We start from the raw sequence: 15,513 nt of genomic DNA, 5'->3' as shown, positions 1-15,513 counted from the left end.
CGGGGGGTCCCCCCGCCAGCCGATCGCCAAGCCAGGAGGGCACACTCGGTGGTGGACCCGGAAGTGAACCAGTAGTACTTCAGTACACACACACACACACACACACACACACACACACACACACACACACACACACACACACACACACACACACACACACACACACAGAGGAGGAGCTAGTAAAGTGAAGTGAAGTGGTCACTCGTTAATTTGAGGACTCTTACCTAGTAAGGACTTTTACTGTTGTTATACTTTTTCTATTTATTTTTGCAAGTAGCTAGAAAAATTCATGGTTAGAGGTTATTCTTCACAAAAAGCCAACACCAACTTTGAAAGCCAGCATTCATTCCTTTCATTCAGATGTTTTAATTTTATGAACTGAAACTAATTGGTTCAAATAATGATTAACATTTGACATGTTTGCCCAAGCCTGCATGGCACAGAGCAGTGTCCATGACCAGTCTGTGCAAGATCTGTGCTTAGGTAACCCAGTGTAGGGTTAACGTTAGGACACTGGAGCAAATAGAAAACAACCTAAATAATTATTAATTCTCATTTGCTTTTTCTTTTGGGCTGCCCTAGAGGCTTTGTGGAAATCCCTAGGCATTCCCTAGCCAAAGATGGACTGATCCTGCCTTTCTAAGGATGGGATGTGTCAGCCTGGCAGATCTAGCAAGCAAAAGAGAACTGCCACAACTACATTTCCTGCCTCCCCTGCAACACAGTGGGTGACTGGCAGAAGAAGCAGCAGGGAAGGAAGAGCAACATCTGAGTCACAGATGCTCCCAGGAATGCAGGAAAAGCAATGCTTCTTACTTCTTTTAAGATTTATATGTAGTACATGTACTTATATAGCACTTGTTGCCATAGCAGAAGTGCGCCTCACAATCCTTAATACACAATTTTTCATCTCTCACCAAGATGTTTGAGAGTGTGTACTGTACAAGTTATCTCCATTTTAGGGTAGAGAATGGAAGTACTGAGGAGGCAAGTGACTGTCCCAACATCACATCAGGAAGTCTATGGAAGATCATAAAAATGAAAGCTGATCCCTGAAGCTTAAGTCCAGTACACTAATCTTGACTTTATCCTGGTCCCTCTGGAGTGACAAACCCAATTATATATGCTTCACAACGTCTGGACAAGGAAACATTTCCCATATTGAGAATTTATATGCAATTAAAAATTAAGTCCGTTGGGAACCACAATTATGACTTAAAAGAAAAAAAAAAGTTACCTATTACTTACCAATCCATAGGCAGTACTTCTCTCATGTTCTTGTGTTATGTCAGCTACATAGGCAAATATTACAGAGAAGGTAACAGAAAAGATTCCAGAGACTGAAATCATACCGAAGTACCACCTACAAAGTTAAGGCAAAAAGAGAGACAATTTAAGATGGAAAGAATGCCCACAATTTACTTTCTACATCCAAAGACAGGCTAAAGTTTATTAAAAATTCTAGTTCAGAACTATGTGTAATAACTTGGCAGCTGGTTCCCATTGCACTGTAAATTTAAAGTGAGACCAGCATCAAGCAGTGCTCTCAGCCTTGGGAGCAAAAGCCCTTCAATGCTCCAGTGCTTTCAGGACTGGGTACAGTGGGCACCAAGCTTGATGCTTGCTGATGCAGGGGAGCCTGGGATCATGCTCCTGGGCTCCCCCCTGTACTAGGAACAGGGCACAATTGAGATCTGATCCCCGATCCCAAAACTGCCTCCTTCCATGTATGTGTGCCTTATTAGGAGACGGGATTGCTGGGGATGCGAATCAGGTCCCATTACACCTTTAACTGAACATCTGTCAGCGGCCAAAAGCTTGAGAGAGAGAGACATACAGCATGAATACAGGCTCCAAGATGGCTTATATTGAAAGTTATTAAATATTTTCACTTCCTTAAATGCCACCAACAAAAAGATAAAGGAAGTTTAAAATTACAAAACTTTACAGGCAACTACTAAACACCATTTACTATATTCCACATTTTACACTTTCTTATATAAAATTTAGGCATTCATTCAGCTTTCAAAACATAAACAATGCTGTTTATTAGTGCATTCAAAAGGTCTGAAAGACAAATAGTAATTGTATGCTATATACTGAAAGCTATATAGTTATGTAATGCACTCTAAGCATTTTAAGCAATTATTGCTACGTTTGTGTAAAACATAGCTTCCATGACCCTTTGTACACACCCATACACAAAATTTATTAAAGCCTTGAACAAAGTAATACTAGAATATTTTAAATCACATACAAGAAAAATTTCCCCCGTCATGATCTTTGATTTCCAAAAAACACTGCTCCTATGACTGAATTCCTCAACTATATACTACAACCCCCTGCTGTAGTCTGCACCACTTACCATGGACTTATCCTCATTAATGGTATTGGAACACAAGTGAAGAAAACTGTAAGAAGAAGAAAAGACTTTCTTCCCCACACATCAGATAGAGCACCTATTAATGGAGCACTCAGAAAGGATAAAAATCCCTGTGAAAGAAAGGGAAGTTACTAATGCATTTTGATCTACATTATCAAGTTCTACTGCTAAGCACAATTTAAAATTTGTGCTTTGAATCGCAGAATTAATTATTAATAGTATGAAGCACACTAAGTTGTGCACATTCTCTTCCATTCACTCCACATACTTTACAAGTTTAGCACTACAACTGGAATGAATACAGGGGGAGATAAGATGATGAAAGTAGGGGTGCACCGATACAGAATTTTTGGGCCGATACAGACAGCCAATTTTTAATGAGCCACACTGGCCAATACCGATCCAATTCCAATATGTGGAGGGCAGTGGGGAGAGCAGCGTCTGGCTCATAAGTCTGTTGTGGGGGAAGGGGCGAGGGGGAGGGAAGGGGAGTCGGGGGGCAGATTGAGGCCCCTGCAGTGAGGGAGGAAATGGTGGCTTGTTGGGGGGGAGGGAGGGGGGAAGGGGAGAAGCAGCTCCCACTGCTGTGCAAACCCCGGGGAGGGCATGGCGTGGGGTTTGTGCCCCTGGATCTATGCACAGGGTGAGTGGGGGCTGCTGCTGAGGGCCGAGTGGTAGGCAGTGCCAGGCTCCTTCCAGCAGGAGGCTGGGCCAGGATGCACTCAGGGCGCAGGGCAGTGGCTCTGGGAGGGCTGCAGCCACCCCAAAATTCACTGTAGCCCCCCATGCCCCCCTTCCAGCACTGCCATCCACCCCGAGCGCAGCCTGGCCCAGCCTCCCGCCAATAAGAGCCCAGCCCCAGCCCAGAGGCAGCCCGACCTCATTCTGCTCATAAAAAGAGACAGACCCTCTTTACAAAGATCCAGGGACACATGCCTCATGCACTCCCAGGGTGTGTGTAGCAGCAGGAGCACCTCCCCACCGTGCTCCTGGACAAGCCATTCTGGCTCCATCCTGTGCCCCGCCTTATTTGGGCTGCCCCTGCCCCAGCCCCACTCCATTCCTCAACGTGGGGACCTTGATCAGCTCCCCCTCCCCATGCCCATTTCCTCCTGCCTTCCCCCACAACATTTACAGTCAGGCCCTCTCCATGCTGTCAGGCTGTGGCTGAGCCCATGCATGGGGCATTTAATCAGTGGCATTATCAGCCACATCAACCTAAACTGATTATTGGAAATTGGGGTTTTTTTCCTCATGTCTGCTGATCCAATATGGGACCAATGTATAGGTGCACCTCTAGCTGAAAGGGAGATTTTTTTTCCAAGGCAAGCTATATATAAAAGGCAGGATACAAGGAGACTACACATGTTGAAAAGCTATTGTGAGATTGCCAAAACCATTGGCCAAGATGTGCAAAAGGACACACCAGAGATGAGAGAAATGGGTCTCAGCCTTTCCCATTGCAACATGAGGGCCTGGCATCTAAACTCTTCTCCCATTTAGTAATTTGAGAAAAAAGCAACAGGGTCATGATCCCAGCAAGCTTCCAGAACTGCCAGATTGAGTACTAATAGGTGGGATTGCCCTAAAAAAATCTCACATCATTTACAAGGCCAGTGAATAATTTGTAATTGGACCTTGAAACAAATGAAGGAATACAATGTTTTGAGTATGGAGCAATGTGGTCATAGTAGTTCATAATATACATAAGATGGAGACCTAACATTCTGCATCTGTTGCAGCCTGGAGCCCATGGAAGCTACAGAGAACTGTTCCTGTCAAAGGAAGAGATGATTAAAGCCTAAAAAGATTACTTCAGCATAGGAGGAGATGAGACTTGCCACCAGTGCATCACTGCTATGTGATGCATAGGCAGAACTCCATGTGCATGAGTTGTAGCTATAAACTCTCCTTTAAGTCTTGTATTTTAAATTATAAAATTGATATTAAAATTATAACTAAAAATCTGTGCAAAAGCAAGCTATGAAGTACTTGAATGTAGGTTGTTTGTTTGTTTGTTTTTCTTCTACCATAACTTCCAGCAGAATTCAATTACTCAATTTTCTCCGCCCTCAGTAACAAAGGGTTTAGTCTGGTTTAGGCAATGAAAACTGTCCCTTGATTTTGAAACACTGTTTGCCCATTTGCTAAATGCCTGAAATCTTAGCAAATAAAGGCTAAATGCTAAATTGAAGGAATCTCTTTAAAAAGCTCTCATTCCTTCTCCTTCAACCCCTTGCCTAGCAGAATACAACCAGTCTTAGGGTGAAAGTGAGGGTAAAACTGCCTCTTTTAACCTAGGACACCTTTACCATTGAACTAAAATCTGTAAGAAGAAAGTATCCAAACAGTAGATGGCAGTTACCCATCATCATCTTCCTGAAGACAAAATAATAATTTACATGGTCAAGACACCCAATATACCAGGGTGTGTTGTCAGACATTCTGTCAAGAATGGTGTCTCAAATGTATTTTATGCTGCTGCAACACTAAATGAATTATAAAAATTTGAAACAAGATTATCTTGACTCCTTATCAGTAGAACGCTGCTTTTGCCTCAACACTACTCTGTTAAGTCTGCAGAAAGTCCAAAAAACAAGCAAATCTGCTTTTTAAGTGAAAACTACAGTTTTCTTAGTAAACACATGGGAAATAGCTACTCCACATCATTAAAACTTCACATCTGAATTGTGATATATCATCCTCCTGAAAATTACAACAATCAGAAATCTATATACCACTATGACATAGCAGGCTGTAAGAGATGCCCAGGGACAGAGAAATTAAATGTTCAGGTACTGATAGTCTTGTTATACTTCTCTTGGAATTATTAAAATTGAAAAATGAAAACTGGAAAGCTAAACAGAGCATATTCAGTGAGAACAAAGTGTATTACTCATATGCAGACTAATGATTTTGTCCATTAGAGCTAAAATTCACTAAAGTATGTGGTAAAGTGATTTACCAAATCACTTGGGGCCCAAAACAGTTATATTAAACATACAAATTTGAAGCAACTGCAACAGCCACACTATTTTTCCATAAAACGTTTCATTAAATCAAAAGACAAACAGTCAGATATGCCATTTCCCCACATATATTACACCTTCTGAAATAATTCATAAATTTATAGCACAAGTTTAATGCAATTCTACTTTACAGCTCTAACATGCACCATACTTATGTATCAATTTCCACTTAAAGAGCAGTAAATGACAGCGCTTCCTCATACACTTATATAAAATGTAGAGCAATTGTTAAGATTTACAATGAATCTAAAGTTCATGATCCATTTTATTTTAACTAGATATAAAAAGTGACAGGAAGTTCAAATCACAACAGGGCTTGTTTATACAAATACTTGTAACAATGACAAGCAACTTCAGAAGCAATTAAACCACTGATTCTCAGCCAGGGTGCAAGGGCACCCTGAGGCTCATGAAATCTTTTGAAAGGTGCTGTAAGGTATGAGGAGATAAGCAGATATAAAGAGATAAGTGCAGGCTCAAGCTTGTCCCTTCAGGGCTCTTGTCTGACCTCCTCTACAAGGAAGTAAACACTGCAATACCTTAGGTTTTGAAATTGGGTGCCACTCAATTCACAAAAGTTACGGAGGGGTGCAGAGTCAAATAGAGATTGCCTCAAGTCTAAGAAGGTTAGAAGCCTCTGCACTACACCCTCTTACAGAAAAAAAAATCTGTGTTACTTAGCACACTTGCTTTAATCTTTTATTTTCTTTAATATTTTCTTTCATATTTTACTTTATTCATGGGAAGTCTTAAGTAAGCCTCAAAAGAAAACACAGGAAGTGAGCATGTTTACTTCTTCAAAAGTTTCGTTTCAGTATAATAAAAATGAATTCAGACTAATAACCGAAACTTAACTAATTTACAACAGAAAACAAAAAACTTTCCATGTCTCACTAACCCATCTGTTTTATACTTACTGCTACAACTTTGATATCTTAATTTGCTTAGAAAGAGCTCTTTTAATGTATATGATGCTACTACTAAAACATATATATATTATCATTATGTTAAAATTACACTAATTATGCTGAAACACGGAAATACCTATCACTTCCAATAGTTCTAGAAGCTTGGAAGCATAGAAAAAAATCCAAGTATTCTGCTTACGTTAAAGAAAGTTTGCAAAAATGTCTCATCCTTGCCACACTGGTAAGTGTTTGTTTCTACTATCACTAAAGTTGTCAAAAGGCTGTAAGCTACTGCCAATATTTTGACCCTCAAGATGGGTCTAATCAAATTGCTGCTTATTATCAACCCCAGGACAGACTGGAAAAAACATTTATACCAGTGGTGACCAACCTTTTTGCCCCACAGGCCAGAGGTGGAGTGCAAGTTCCAGCTATCATGGAGGGGCAGCAGAGGAGTCCCATTGGGCAGGGGAGAGGGAGGAAAAGCAACCCAGTCCTGATCTGGACATGTGGGCAGGAAGGGTGGAGTGACCCCAATTCCTGATGAGCCAAAGACAGCAAGGGGGAGCACCTTGGCACCAATCTGGATACACCAGGTGAGAGGAGGGGGTCTGGGTGGAGCAATCTCCACCCAGAAAACAGCTAGGAGAGATGGACAGGGGACAGCTTGGTCCCAATTTGGACACACTGGGCAGGATGAAGCAGCCTGATCCAGATCCATGATGGAGTGTGGAGGGCAGACCAGCTCTGATATGGAAGCCAGGGAGGTGGGGTTGAGTGGAGCAGCACCTATCCAGATGCATGGAGAGGACAGGAACAGCCTGGCCTGATCCAGACACATGGGGGCTAGCCTGGCCCTGATCCCATTGAATCACAATGACCGGGGTAGGGCTGGAGCCATCTGCCCAGTTTCCCCCGCTCCCCAGCTGTTAATTTTTTCCCAACCCATGGAGATCCCTGCAGGCTGGATGTCATGGTTTCATGGACCACGTTCGGCCCACAGGTCAGAGGTAGAGCATCCCTGGTTTATACCATACTTTGGTGTAAGATACAAAAATATAAAATGCTTTAAGTTATTAGAACTGTTCCGTTTCTTAGGAGTTTGTCACTACATTGATCTGTTTTACTTGCACATGTATTCTCTCACACGCTGTTCTTCAATTCATATTAAAACTAGAAAAGGGGCAAGATTTCACATATTAATATGCTGATTATCTGTGAATCTATGCTTTAAACTCTGAATCAGACATCATTTCTCCACACCTCAAAATCAAGCAGAAAATACCAAAGAGGCATGATGAAATATTCCTAAGTATATTACAATTTTGTGTAAAAAATGGTAACAGCAAGATCTAGCACCTAGTTTCTCACTCACAGCAGCCTGTTTTAATGAAAAGACCGTACAAAGGGTTCAGTGTCCTAGAGTTCGGGTTCAAGAACGAAAAAACAAATTCATATCTTAAGTGGAGGAAAATGAATAGAATACAATTAGAATTAAATGTGGGATGAAACTAAGCCAATGGTTCTCAATCTTTTTAGACTCGAGCCACCCCTGGACAGACTCAAGGCATCCCTTGGAAAACACCAACTCTTTTTTTACTAAAGAAAAACAGAGCAGGGTTTCTGTTACAGAGAATTTAGAGAGACCACAGCTATGGATTTCTATTTGAAATCTCTGGATTTATCTTGCGAGACATGTTTGTAACCTTAATAATACTAACATTAAACAGCACCTTTAAAAGGATCTGAAGGCACCACTGGCTACAATGACAGCCTGGTTGAGAAACACTTAACTAAGGACACATGAGAAAATATTTAAAACTTCCAGAAAATAATTGAAGAATGACTAATGACTAATACTTCATGCTTGTATCTAAACAAAGTGCTATTTACTTTTTACATTTTTTTAAAATGTTACATTACCTCAGTGAGAAGCGTGAACATCTGTCACAAATTTATAAAAATCTGCTATCTACATAAGGATATAGATACTACTCAACTAAAATTTTTTACTCTTGCCACATTTGTTCCCTAACCCTTGACTTCTGTTTGCAAGTTAGGAGCATTCAGGCTTCTAGAATTGATGAACAAGCTCTTTATGGCAAAGAAAAAAAATGATTTTAATCAATTCCAAGTGTTCAAGCAGCTACTGTGAAGAACAAAAGTCAAAACTATATAAAATTGCGGAAAACCAATATAACTAGGGGTGCACTGATAAAGATTTTTTTGGCCGATACCGATGGCAGATTATTAACAAGCCATATCAGCCAATACCTATCTGACTGTTGATATGCAGCCTGGCAGCTTAGAAAGCAGTGTCCAACTGGTAAGTCTGTTGGGGAGTGGGTGGAAGGGGCAGATTGAGGCCTCTGCAGTGAGGGAAGGAGTGGGGTTGGGACAGGGGTAAACACTGCCCAGCTGGGGCAGGGAATGGGACAGATTTGTGAGCAGCCCAACCCTCCCACAGGAAAGACCCTGGCACTGCCCCGGCCCCAGCCTGCAGCAGCAGCCCACCCCCTCCCAAGGCACAGATCCGAAGAATGCCGCCTCAGGGGTGTATGCAGTGGTGGGAGCTGCCCTTCACCTCCCTGCAACCCCCAGACAAGCCGCTCGCAGCTCCAGCCCGTAGCCCACCGCAGCTGGGTAGTGCCTGCGCCAGCCCAGCTCCCTTCCTCCCTCACTGTGGGGGCCTCGATCTATCCCCCTATACCCCTTCCAAACCAAACTAACCAGCCAGACGTTGCTCTCCAAGCTGCCGGGCTGCCTGTGTGTGTGCACGTAGCATTTATTAGTGACATTAAAATCAGCCACATCAGCCAAATAAAGCCGATTATGTCAATTTTCCTTTTATCGGTGCCAATACAATAAGGACCAATGTATCAGTGCACCTATAAATATAACCTTTTTGTGCTGATCAGTTATATTTAGTGCTTCCACTTAAAAAGGATTCTTACCTTCACACCCTGAATAAGACCATTCATTAAAAAGGTATGATGAGGAAACGTTTCATGTAAGACCTAAAGAAAAAGCACATCATCCAATAGATGAGATGAGAGAAAAAGTTATCTATTTACATTTAATGAATAAATACAATTTCCAGGCCTTATTGGAACTTCCCTACTGTGCCCAGAACAAAATGGTTTGTTTATATACCTTATCGCTATCTATATGCTAAGGTATGGAGGTAATTATACAAGTAAAAACCTAGATTTGGACATTTATCCTGATACAAGAAGACTTTTTTTTTTTTTGTTTAACTTGTGTTCCAAAGGCTGCTGAAAATACTTTGAGATGTCTTCTTTCCCCAATGCATATATAGATGCAAAAGGGACCATTTGTGAAGCTACTTTGTTCTGTCATCATAAATTACACATGGAAAAATTACGCCAGGAATAACTATAGTTAGGAAGAGAGAAACTGTCAGGGGTTTCCAATACTTGTACAGTCAGAACCTGTTTATCAGAAAAACTAAAAAAATTCTCAGGTTACTAATACAACTGAGCAGTTTGTGCATTTTTAAAATACCGACCAGGATTTTTGTTACAGGCCTGATTAGGGCACTTTAACAATCACATGCCTGTTCTAAATTAGTTCAGTCTAATCTAATCAGATGAAAAGAATGCTACTGGTAAGGGATGCCCACTTCTAGAGAAATAGGGTTTGGGGGTTGTTTTTTTTTAAATTACCCTTGTGAATTTTGAAACTTCAAAGATAATTATTGAGGATCCAAAATGAAAGAAGTGTCAGTATAACAAGGAAAATTTTTTCTGAGATATAAATACCTTGATAAATGAGCAGCCATTTATTTTTATTATTTTTTATTTATTTATTTATTTTAACTACTTCTAGGCAATCTTGATTCCGAAAGCAATAAAACCAGTAACCGGTTTTAACAGGTAACCGGAAAGTGAAAGTTTCATATTCTATCACCAATCTTTCAGAATTAAGGCAACCTAAACAAAACTGCATTCCAGCCGTTTAAGCAGTTACCACGCCTACTTTTCACATAAGGACTTTTAAATTTTACTAGAAGTTCTATACTGATATAACAAGACACCCACCCTACCAAACAAAATTGTACAGTTTGTAATCAGAATCTGCTTTATCATCTGCAGGTAAAGTAGGGAGTCATTATGGAAGTCTGTTTTTAAAAAAAAAAAAAAAAAAAAAAAAGAGAAACCTGATATATAAGATCTAGCACGCCAGGTATTCTACCTGTGACAAGCCAAATCAGAATGCTGCCAGTCCAGATTTGGACATTTTTGCAACCTGACTGTTAAGAGTCATGGTGTTGTAATAGGAACAAAAAGCTACACAGAAGAGGAGAGACATTCATTAGCTAGTCAGCTGGATATAACCTTGATTATAATCATAACCTTGTAACCAAGCTCAATTTGATTACTGTAAATATTATAAGCAGCCACCTATTCTCTGGATCATGGTGTATGTGCAAGAAGTCTAGTCGGGTGCCTCACGAATCCATTTGTGGCTGACAAGCCCAATTCAAGACTGACACAGATTGTTACAAGTTTCAGACCAGTGTGTTGTCTAAATATGGAGTCCAAGTTAACATGCTGCGTTATTCAATAAAATATATATTGGCAATACTTACTGTTAGCATGGGTGTTGTCAATAGTCCCCAGGCAAAGAATTCTAGGAATATAACCACCACAGCATGGTATACACTTGGCCGACCAATACCTTGATGCTAAAAAGAAAAGGATATTTTAAGGTCATTCATGATTTATTTATATTAAAAGACGAATTGAAAAACAGTACTTAACTTTCAAGATGCCCTACACTTTCAAAGAGAAAGAACCCGTCTGCATAGGTGACACGCAAGGGGACACATGCCCCCCTGAAATTGGTCCTCACTATGGATGCTCCCCGTGAGACGCCAGCACTTCCAGGGTTGGTGATTGGGGGACCCCCATCTCCCCAGTCGATTATTGGCCGCTGGTGCCCCCCCCAGGGTCATCCATGCCTGTCTGTGACGATGCAAGCCACATGTGCTGCACATGCAGGCGTTCAACATGCTGCAAATTAGCAGCACAGTGGGTTTTGTTACCAGGAGATCCTGGTGTCAAAAACAAAACACAAACAAAACCAAAAACCAAACAAACATGCCAGAAAAAAGTGGTGTAGTGCATGTGGTGGCACTATGTGCTGCCCGAAACCGAAGCCTGGTCGGCCAGAGCCATGAATCTGGATGCCAGCCAGGCTCTCTGTGCCTGCATCGCCACCACTGAAACCCCAAGAGGCCTCCAGGACCCCAAGTAAAGATGCTGGGGCCAGCCCAGGTGCTGGCCCCAGCATCCCCTACTCCACCCAGAACATTTGTCCCCTGCACTAACCCCTACATGCAGGGGTATGCACTGGGTTAAAAAGCAGCGGCACAAATTTGTCACTGCTTTCTTCCCCCCATTGCAACTGCATGCCCCCTGCTCATAAGGATGTGACCACAAGTCTTCTCTGTCAAATTGAAAGACCAGCATCCCTCAGTCTCCAGGAGATAAGGAACACATCTGCACACCTAGCCTACCTTTGTGCTGGGAAGGGGACAGTTATTACTCTATCCCACCTTGAGTCTCCTCTGTTTTAGGCCCTCCTTCCATGCAAGTGACTATGACTGCAGTCTCTTCTACGACATATAGCTTCCCAAACAGCAGAAGAATGGAATGTTCATATTCACTTAGACAGCCATGATATCCACAAGTTGGTTGTTTTTTTTAAATCAGCTACAGTGAAAATGACCAGACTGCAACTGCACTTTTCAGTCTGTTAAAGAAGGAGACAAAAGTCTAGCACACTCTGTATTGGACAAATTGCAGAATCAGAAAGATTCCGATTGTTGATCTTTCACATTTCTAGCCCCATTAGAAATTAAAACTCAAGCTCTGTAGAAATAGAGTACTTTGACCCCCTGAATCATTATGCAAAGCTGCCTATTTACCAATAACTCAGTTGGTGACTTTCAAACACTGCAGGTGTATGTAAAAATATGAATCCTTATCAAGTAGTTTCATCATAAAGGGCACCATGACATGGCATGTCATAAAGAGACCTTAAATTTACCTCATGTACTGTTCTCCTTTTAGTATCACTTAGCTTCACTGTATTAAGAGCACTGAACTGCCTGTCCTACATGTTACTTACTCTAAAGGGAAAGCTATTATATTTCATCTTGAATAACAACTTTGGAGTTCCCAAGGGATTTGAACATGTGATTTGGGGCTCTGCTCCGAGCATCAATACTTTTTTCAGCTGGGGACGATTTATTGTTTATAGAGTAGATGCTCCCTTGATTCAATCACATGCTTAAAAGTTTAACAACAGATGCAAATTCATCACAGGATTAGAGACCCAAAAACTCACTGTCCTGCTGCAGCTAGCTGATGCAATCTTCCTCTGTGGTCTTTGATTTAAGCTACCTGATCTATAAAATAGAGAAAAATCTTCCCATGTGGTATGTACTCTTAAGGCTTAATTAGTGTTTAATAAAGCATAGTTATGCACTTGCTGTTCCTCCTCAGTCTAACAGCTTTGATCTGCACCAGTGGGAACCAAAGCTTACACAAAGGCATTTTTGTTACCAAGTTAGTTAAATATGCTTGTACCTGAACCAGGTCACTAGTGGGATTTTAGAAGAGTTCCCTAGGGTAGACACTGTTTAAGCATATAAACTCTCTACAGCAATTTCTAACCAACAATCACATTTTATTATTATGGCTTAAGTTTCCTGCTCCACATTGCCTGTGTTCTGATAAACACAACACTGTAAATGTACTTTTATAATATCTCGCTTCTGCTCATGGTGTAACTATGCATGTTGGCTGTAGAGGATGGAGAAAGGCCCTCCTCCACCACCTTTTAAATTGTTAAGAAGATAAAAATCTTCAAGTTATCAAAACCATATATGAACATCATTATCAGTATGGGCTCAACCTCTGTTGACATCCCTTAATTTCAAGCCAACATTTTCATTATATTTATGGAATCTTTTATACACCCACAAATTACTCTCCCCATACAGAGTATAAAGAAAAGTCTTTAGTATAACAGGAGATGGCTCAACAAGTCCAAGGCTGAGTTAAGACAATCTAAAATCCCACTGAGTAACTGATGGCAGCTACCAGCAGCAGCTGGCCATGCAACAGGACCTCCTGGAGCATCCCCCCTCGAAGCAGTGGCAAGGAGTTAGGCAGTATGTGACTAGACAGACGGTCAGTGGCAGGGTCGGCGAAAATGGTCAGGCAGCTGCTGCAGCTCTGGCTCCAACCCCTGGGTCAGGGTCAAAGCTATCTGCTACTCCCCCCACACCCTGGAATCCAAGATGAGCACCACCCTCCCCTCCTCCCCCGTTAAATGGAGATAAGGGGTCAGGGCTGAAGTTGGAGTCACAACCCGTCTTCCCCTGCAAGAGGAGGGGCTTCCCCTTTTCCCCGTATTAAGTGGCAGGATGGAGGGGTGGGGAGACAGACATCATCTTGCAGTATATGAAGGAACATACACGGTCAATATAAACATTACATGTTTGTGCTATGCAGGTCAAAAAAGCAGTCAACTGGTCAGTTATGCTGTGTATGTCTAATATAGCTGATTACATAATCCAGTAGCTCAAACTATGACAGTTATGCTTATCCTCTCCTTCCCACTTCTCTTCTTTTTGTGTATTTACTGCTTCGTTGAATATTTCAAATTAGCTTAGAGCCTCTAAAAAGCTTACAGCTTCTATGTTTGTACAATAGCAATTCACAGTTTGTATCTGAACTACCACAAAGGGACAAGCTAGAACTGTTGTAGTCGCCAAATACTGCACACTCTCACATACAACACCCCCCCAAATAAAATATGTATGCTGTTTTTGAAAGAAACTGTCCTGGAGGGAGGAAGGTTCTTCCAGAGTCATGGGCAACTGCATGACAGAGTAAGAAAGAGGGTCCAGGAAACATGACATTAGGCCCTTCCTGGAGTAGCCAACTGTCTCCTATGATACCACACTTCCTGGACACTATATGTTCCCAAAAGGACTTTGTCACCCAATATTAGGTCCCAGAAGGTTAGTTCTTTACTTTAAGTCACTCTTTAGGCAAGTTTCTGTAAATGAAGTGTTGCTTCCACATCCCAAGCCTCATCAAGATACTGTAAGTGGCTCGCTTGCTTCATGCACAAACTACAGCAAAAGCCATGTTATCCAGACCCATGGGGAATGGGGGGTGCCAGGTAACCGAATATGTTGGTCACCCGAGAAGCGTCTTTGCCTGGTCGGGCAAAGATGTCCCTCCAGCCACATCTGGCAAGTCTACATCTCATATTAACCGCGCCGCCCGTCCCCTGGCATCAGTGTGCCAGGGGACAGGGAGGAGGTCTCAGTACAGGCTGCTTTGCTCCAGGCCATGGCCTGAAGTGGGACTCAATGAAACCAGAAGTCCTGCTTCCAGTTTCACTTTTGCCGCATCGACCAGCATACTGTTTAATAAAGCATGCCAGTTAATGAAGCTTTTACCATACAATGCACAGCCAATAGCTATAGCTGTGAGAGGGTTAAAACAGACTCAACTCCTTCAGTTTGTTAAGCAGGCCTAAGCAGCAACCATCTTGGTGGCTCCACAGTATCATGGTTTCCAGGCTTGGTCCTTTTCCAGTCAAGAAAAAAAAAAGATAGACACAAAAAAAACACAACAACAGCTTCTCTGCTTTGAAAAAAAACCAGAAACCCAAGGCAGGTGAAATTAAGGTATGTATTGTGTGAGAGAAGATAATATTATGGACAAGTTGGAACTATTACCCTAGGAACATAATTTAAGGAAAAAAAAAAAAAATATAGGGGACGAAACGTGACCTAGCACAGCATTTTTCAACCTATGCTCGGCAGACCCCTGGGGGTCCACAAACTATGTCTAAGCGGTCCACAAACGATGATTATGGTCATTTAAAAGTAGAGGTGCACCAATACATCGGTCTGATATCGGATCGGCACCGATATAAAGAAAACCGACTATATCATAAACCGGCCTGATATAGCTGATAATTTGGCCGATAAACGTCCACGCGTGTGCACAGCTGTAGCACAGCACGCAGGCAGCAACAGGTACAGCCCAGCAGCTTGAAGAGCTGGGTGCACCTGGTAAGTCTGTTGTGGTGGAAGGGCAGGGGGCGGATCAATGCCCCCCCCATGGTGAGGGAGGGAGAG

At 42.0% G+C, this 15,513-nt stretch overlaps 1 protein-coding gene across 1 annotated transcript in view; it reads right to left on the bottom strand.

The window, feature by feature from the left end:
• The window catches only part of LOC102375944 (hippocampus abundant transcript-like protein 1), a 39,749-nt gene that overhangs the window by 20,518 nt on the left and 3,718 nt on the right, over window positions 1-15,513 (bottom strand). The window contains exons 2-6 of the mRNA XM_025202663.1: window positions 11,902-11,943; window positions 10,933-11,028; window positions 9,275-9,337; window positions 2,366-2,493; window positions 1,249-1,363 (exon numbers count right to left, since the gene is read on the bottom strand). Coding sequence (XP_025058448.1) covers window positions 1,249-1,363; window positions 2,366-2,493; window positions 9,275-9,337; window positions 10,933-11,028; window positions 11,902-11,943 — 444 coding nt within the window. The remainder of the gene's footprint in view (window positions 1-1,248; window positions 1,364-2,365; window positions 2,494-9,274; window positions 9,338-10,932; window positions 11,029-11,901; window positions 11,944-15,513) is intronic.

The sequence above is a fragment of the Alligator sinensis genome, unplaced genomic scaffold (assembly GCF_000455745.1).
Source record: "Alligator sinensis unplaced genomic scaffold, ASM45574v1 scaffold665_1, whole genome shotgun sequence".
Lineage (NCBI taxonomy): Eukaryota > Metazoa > Chordata > Crocodylia > Alligatoridae > Alligator > Alligator sinensis.
The sequence above is the reverse complement of the archived record's forward strand: the minus strand, read 5'-3'. Positions and strand labels throughout refer to the sequence as shown.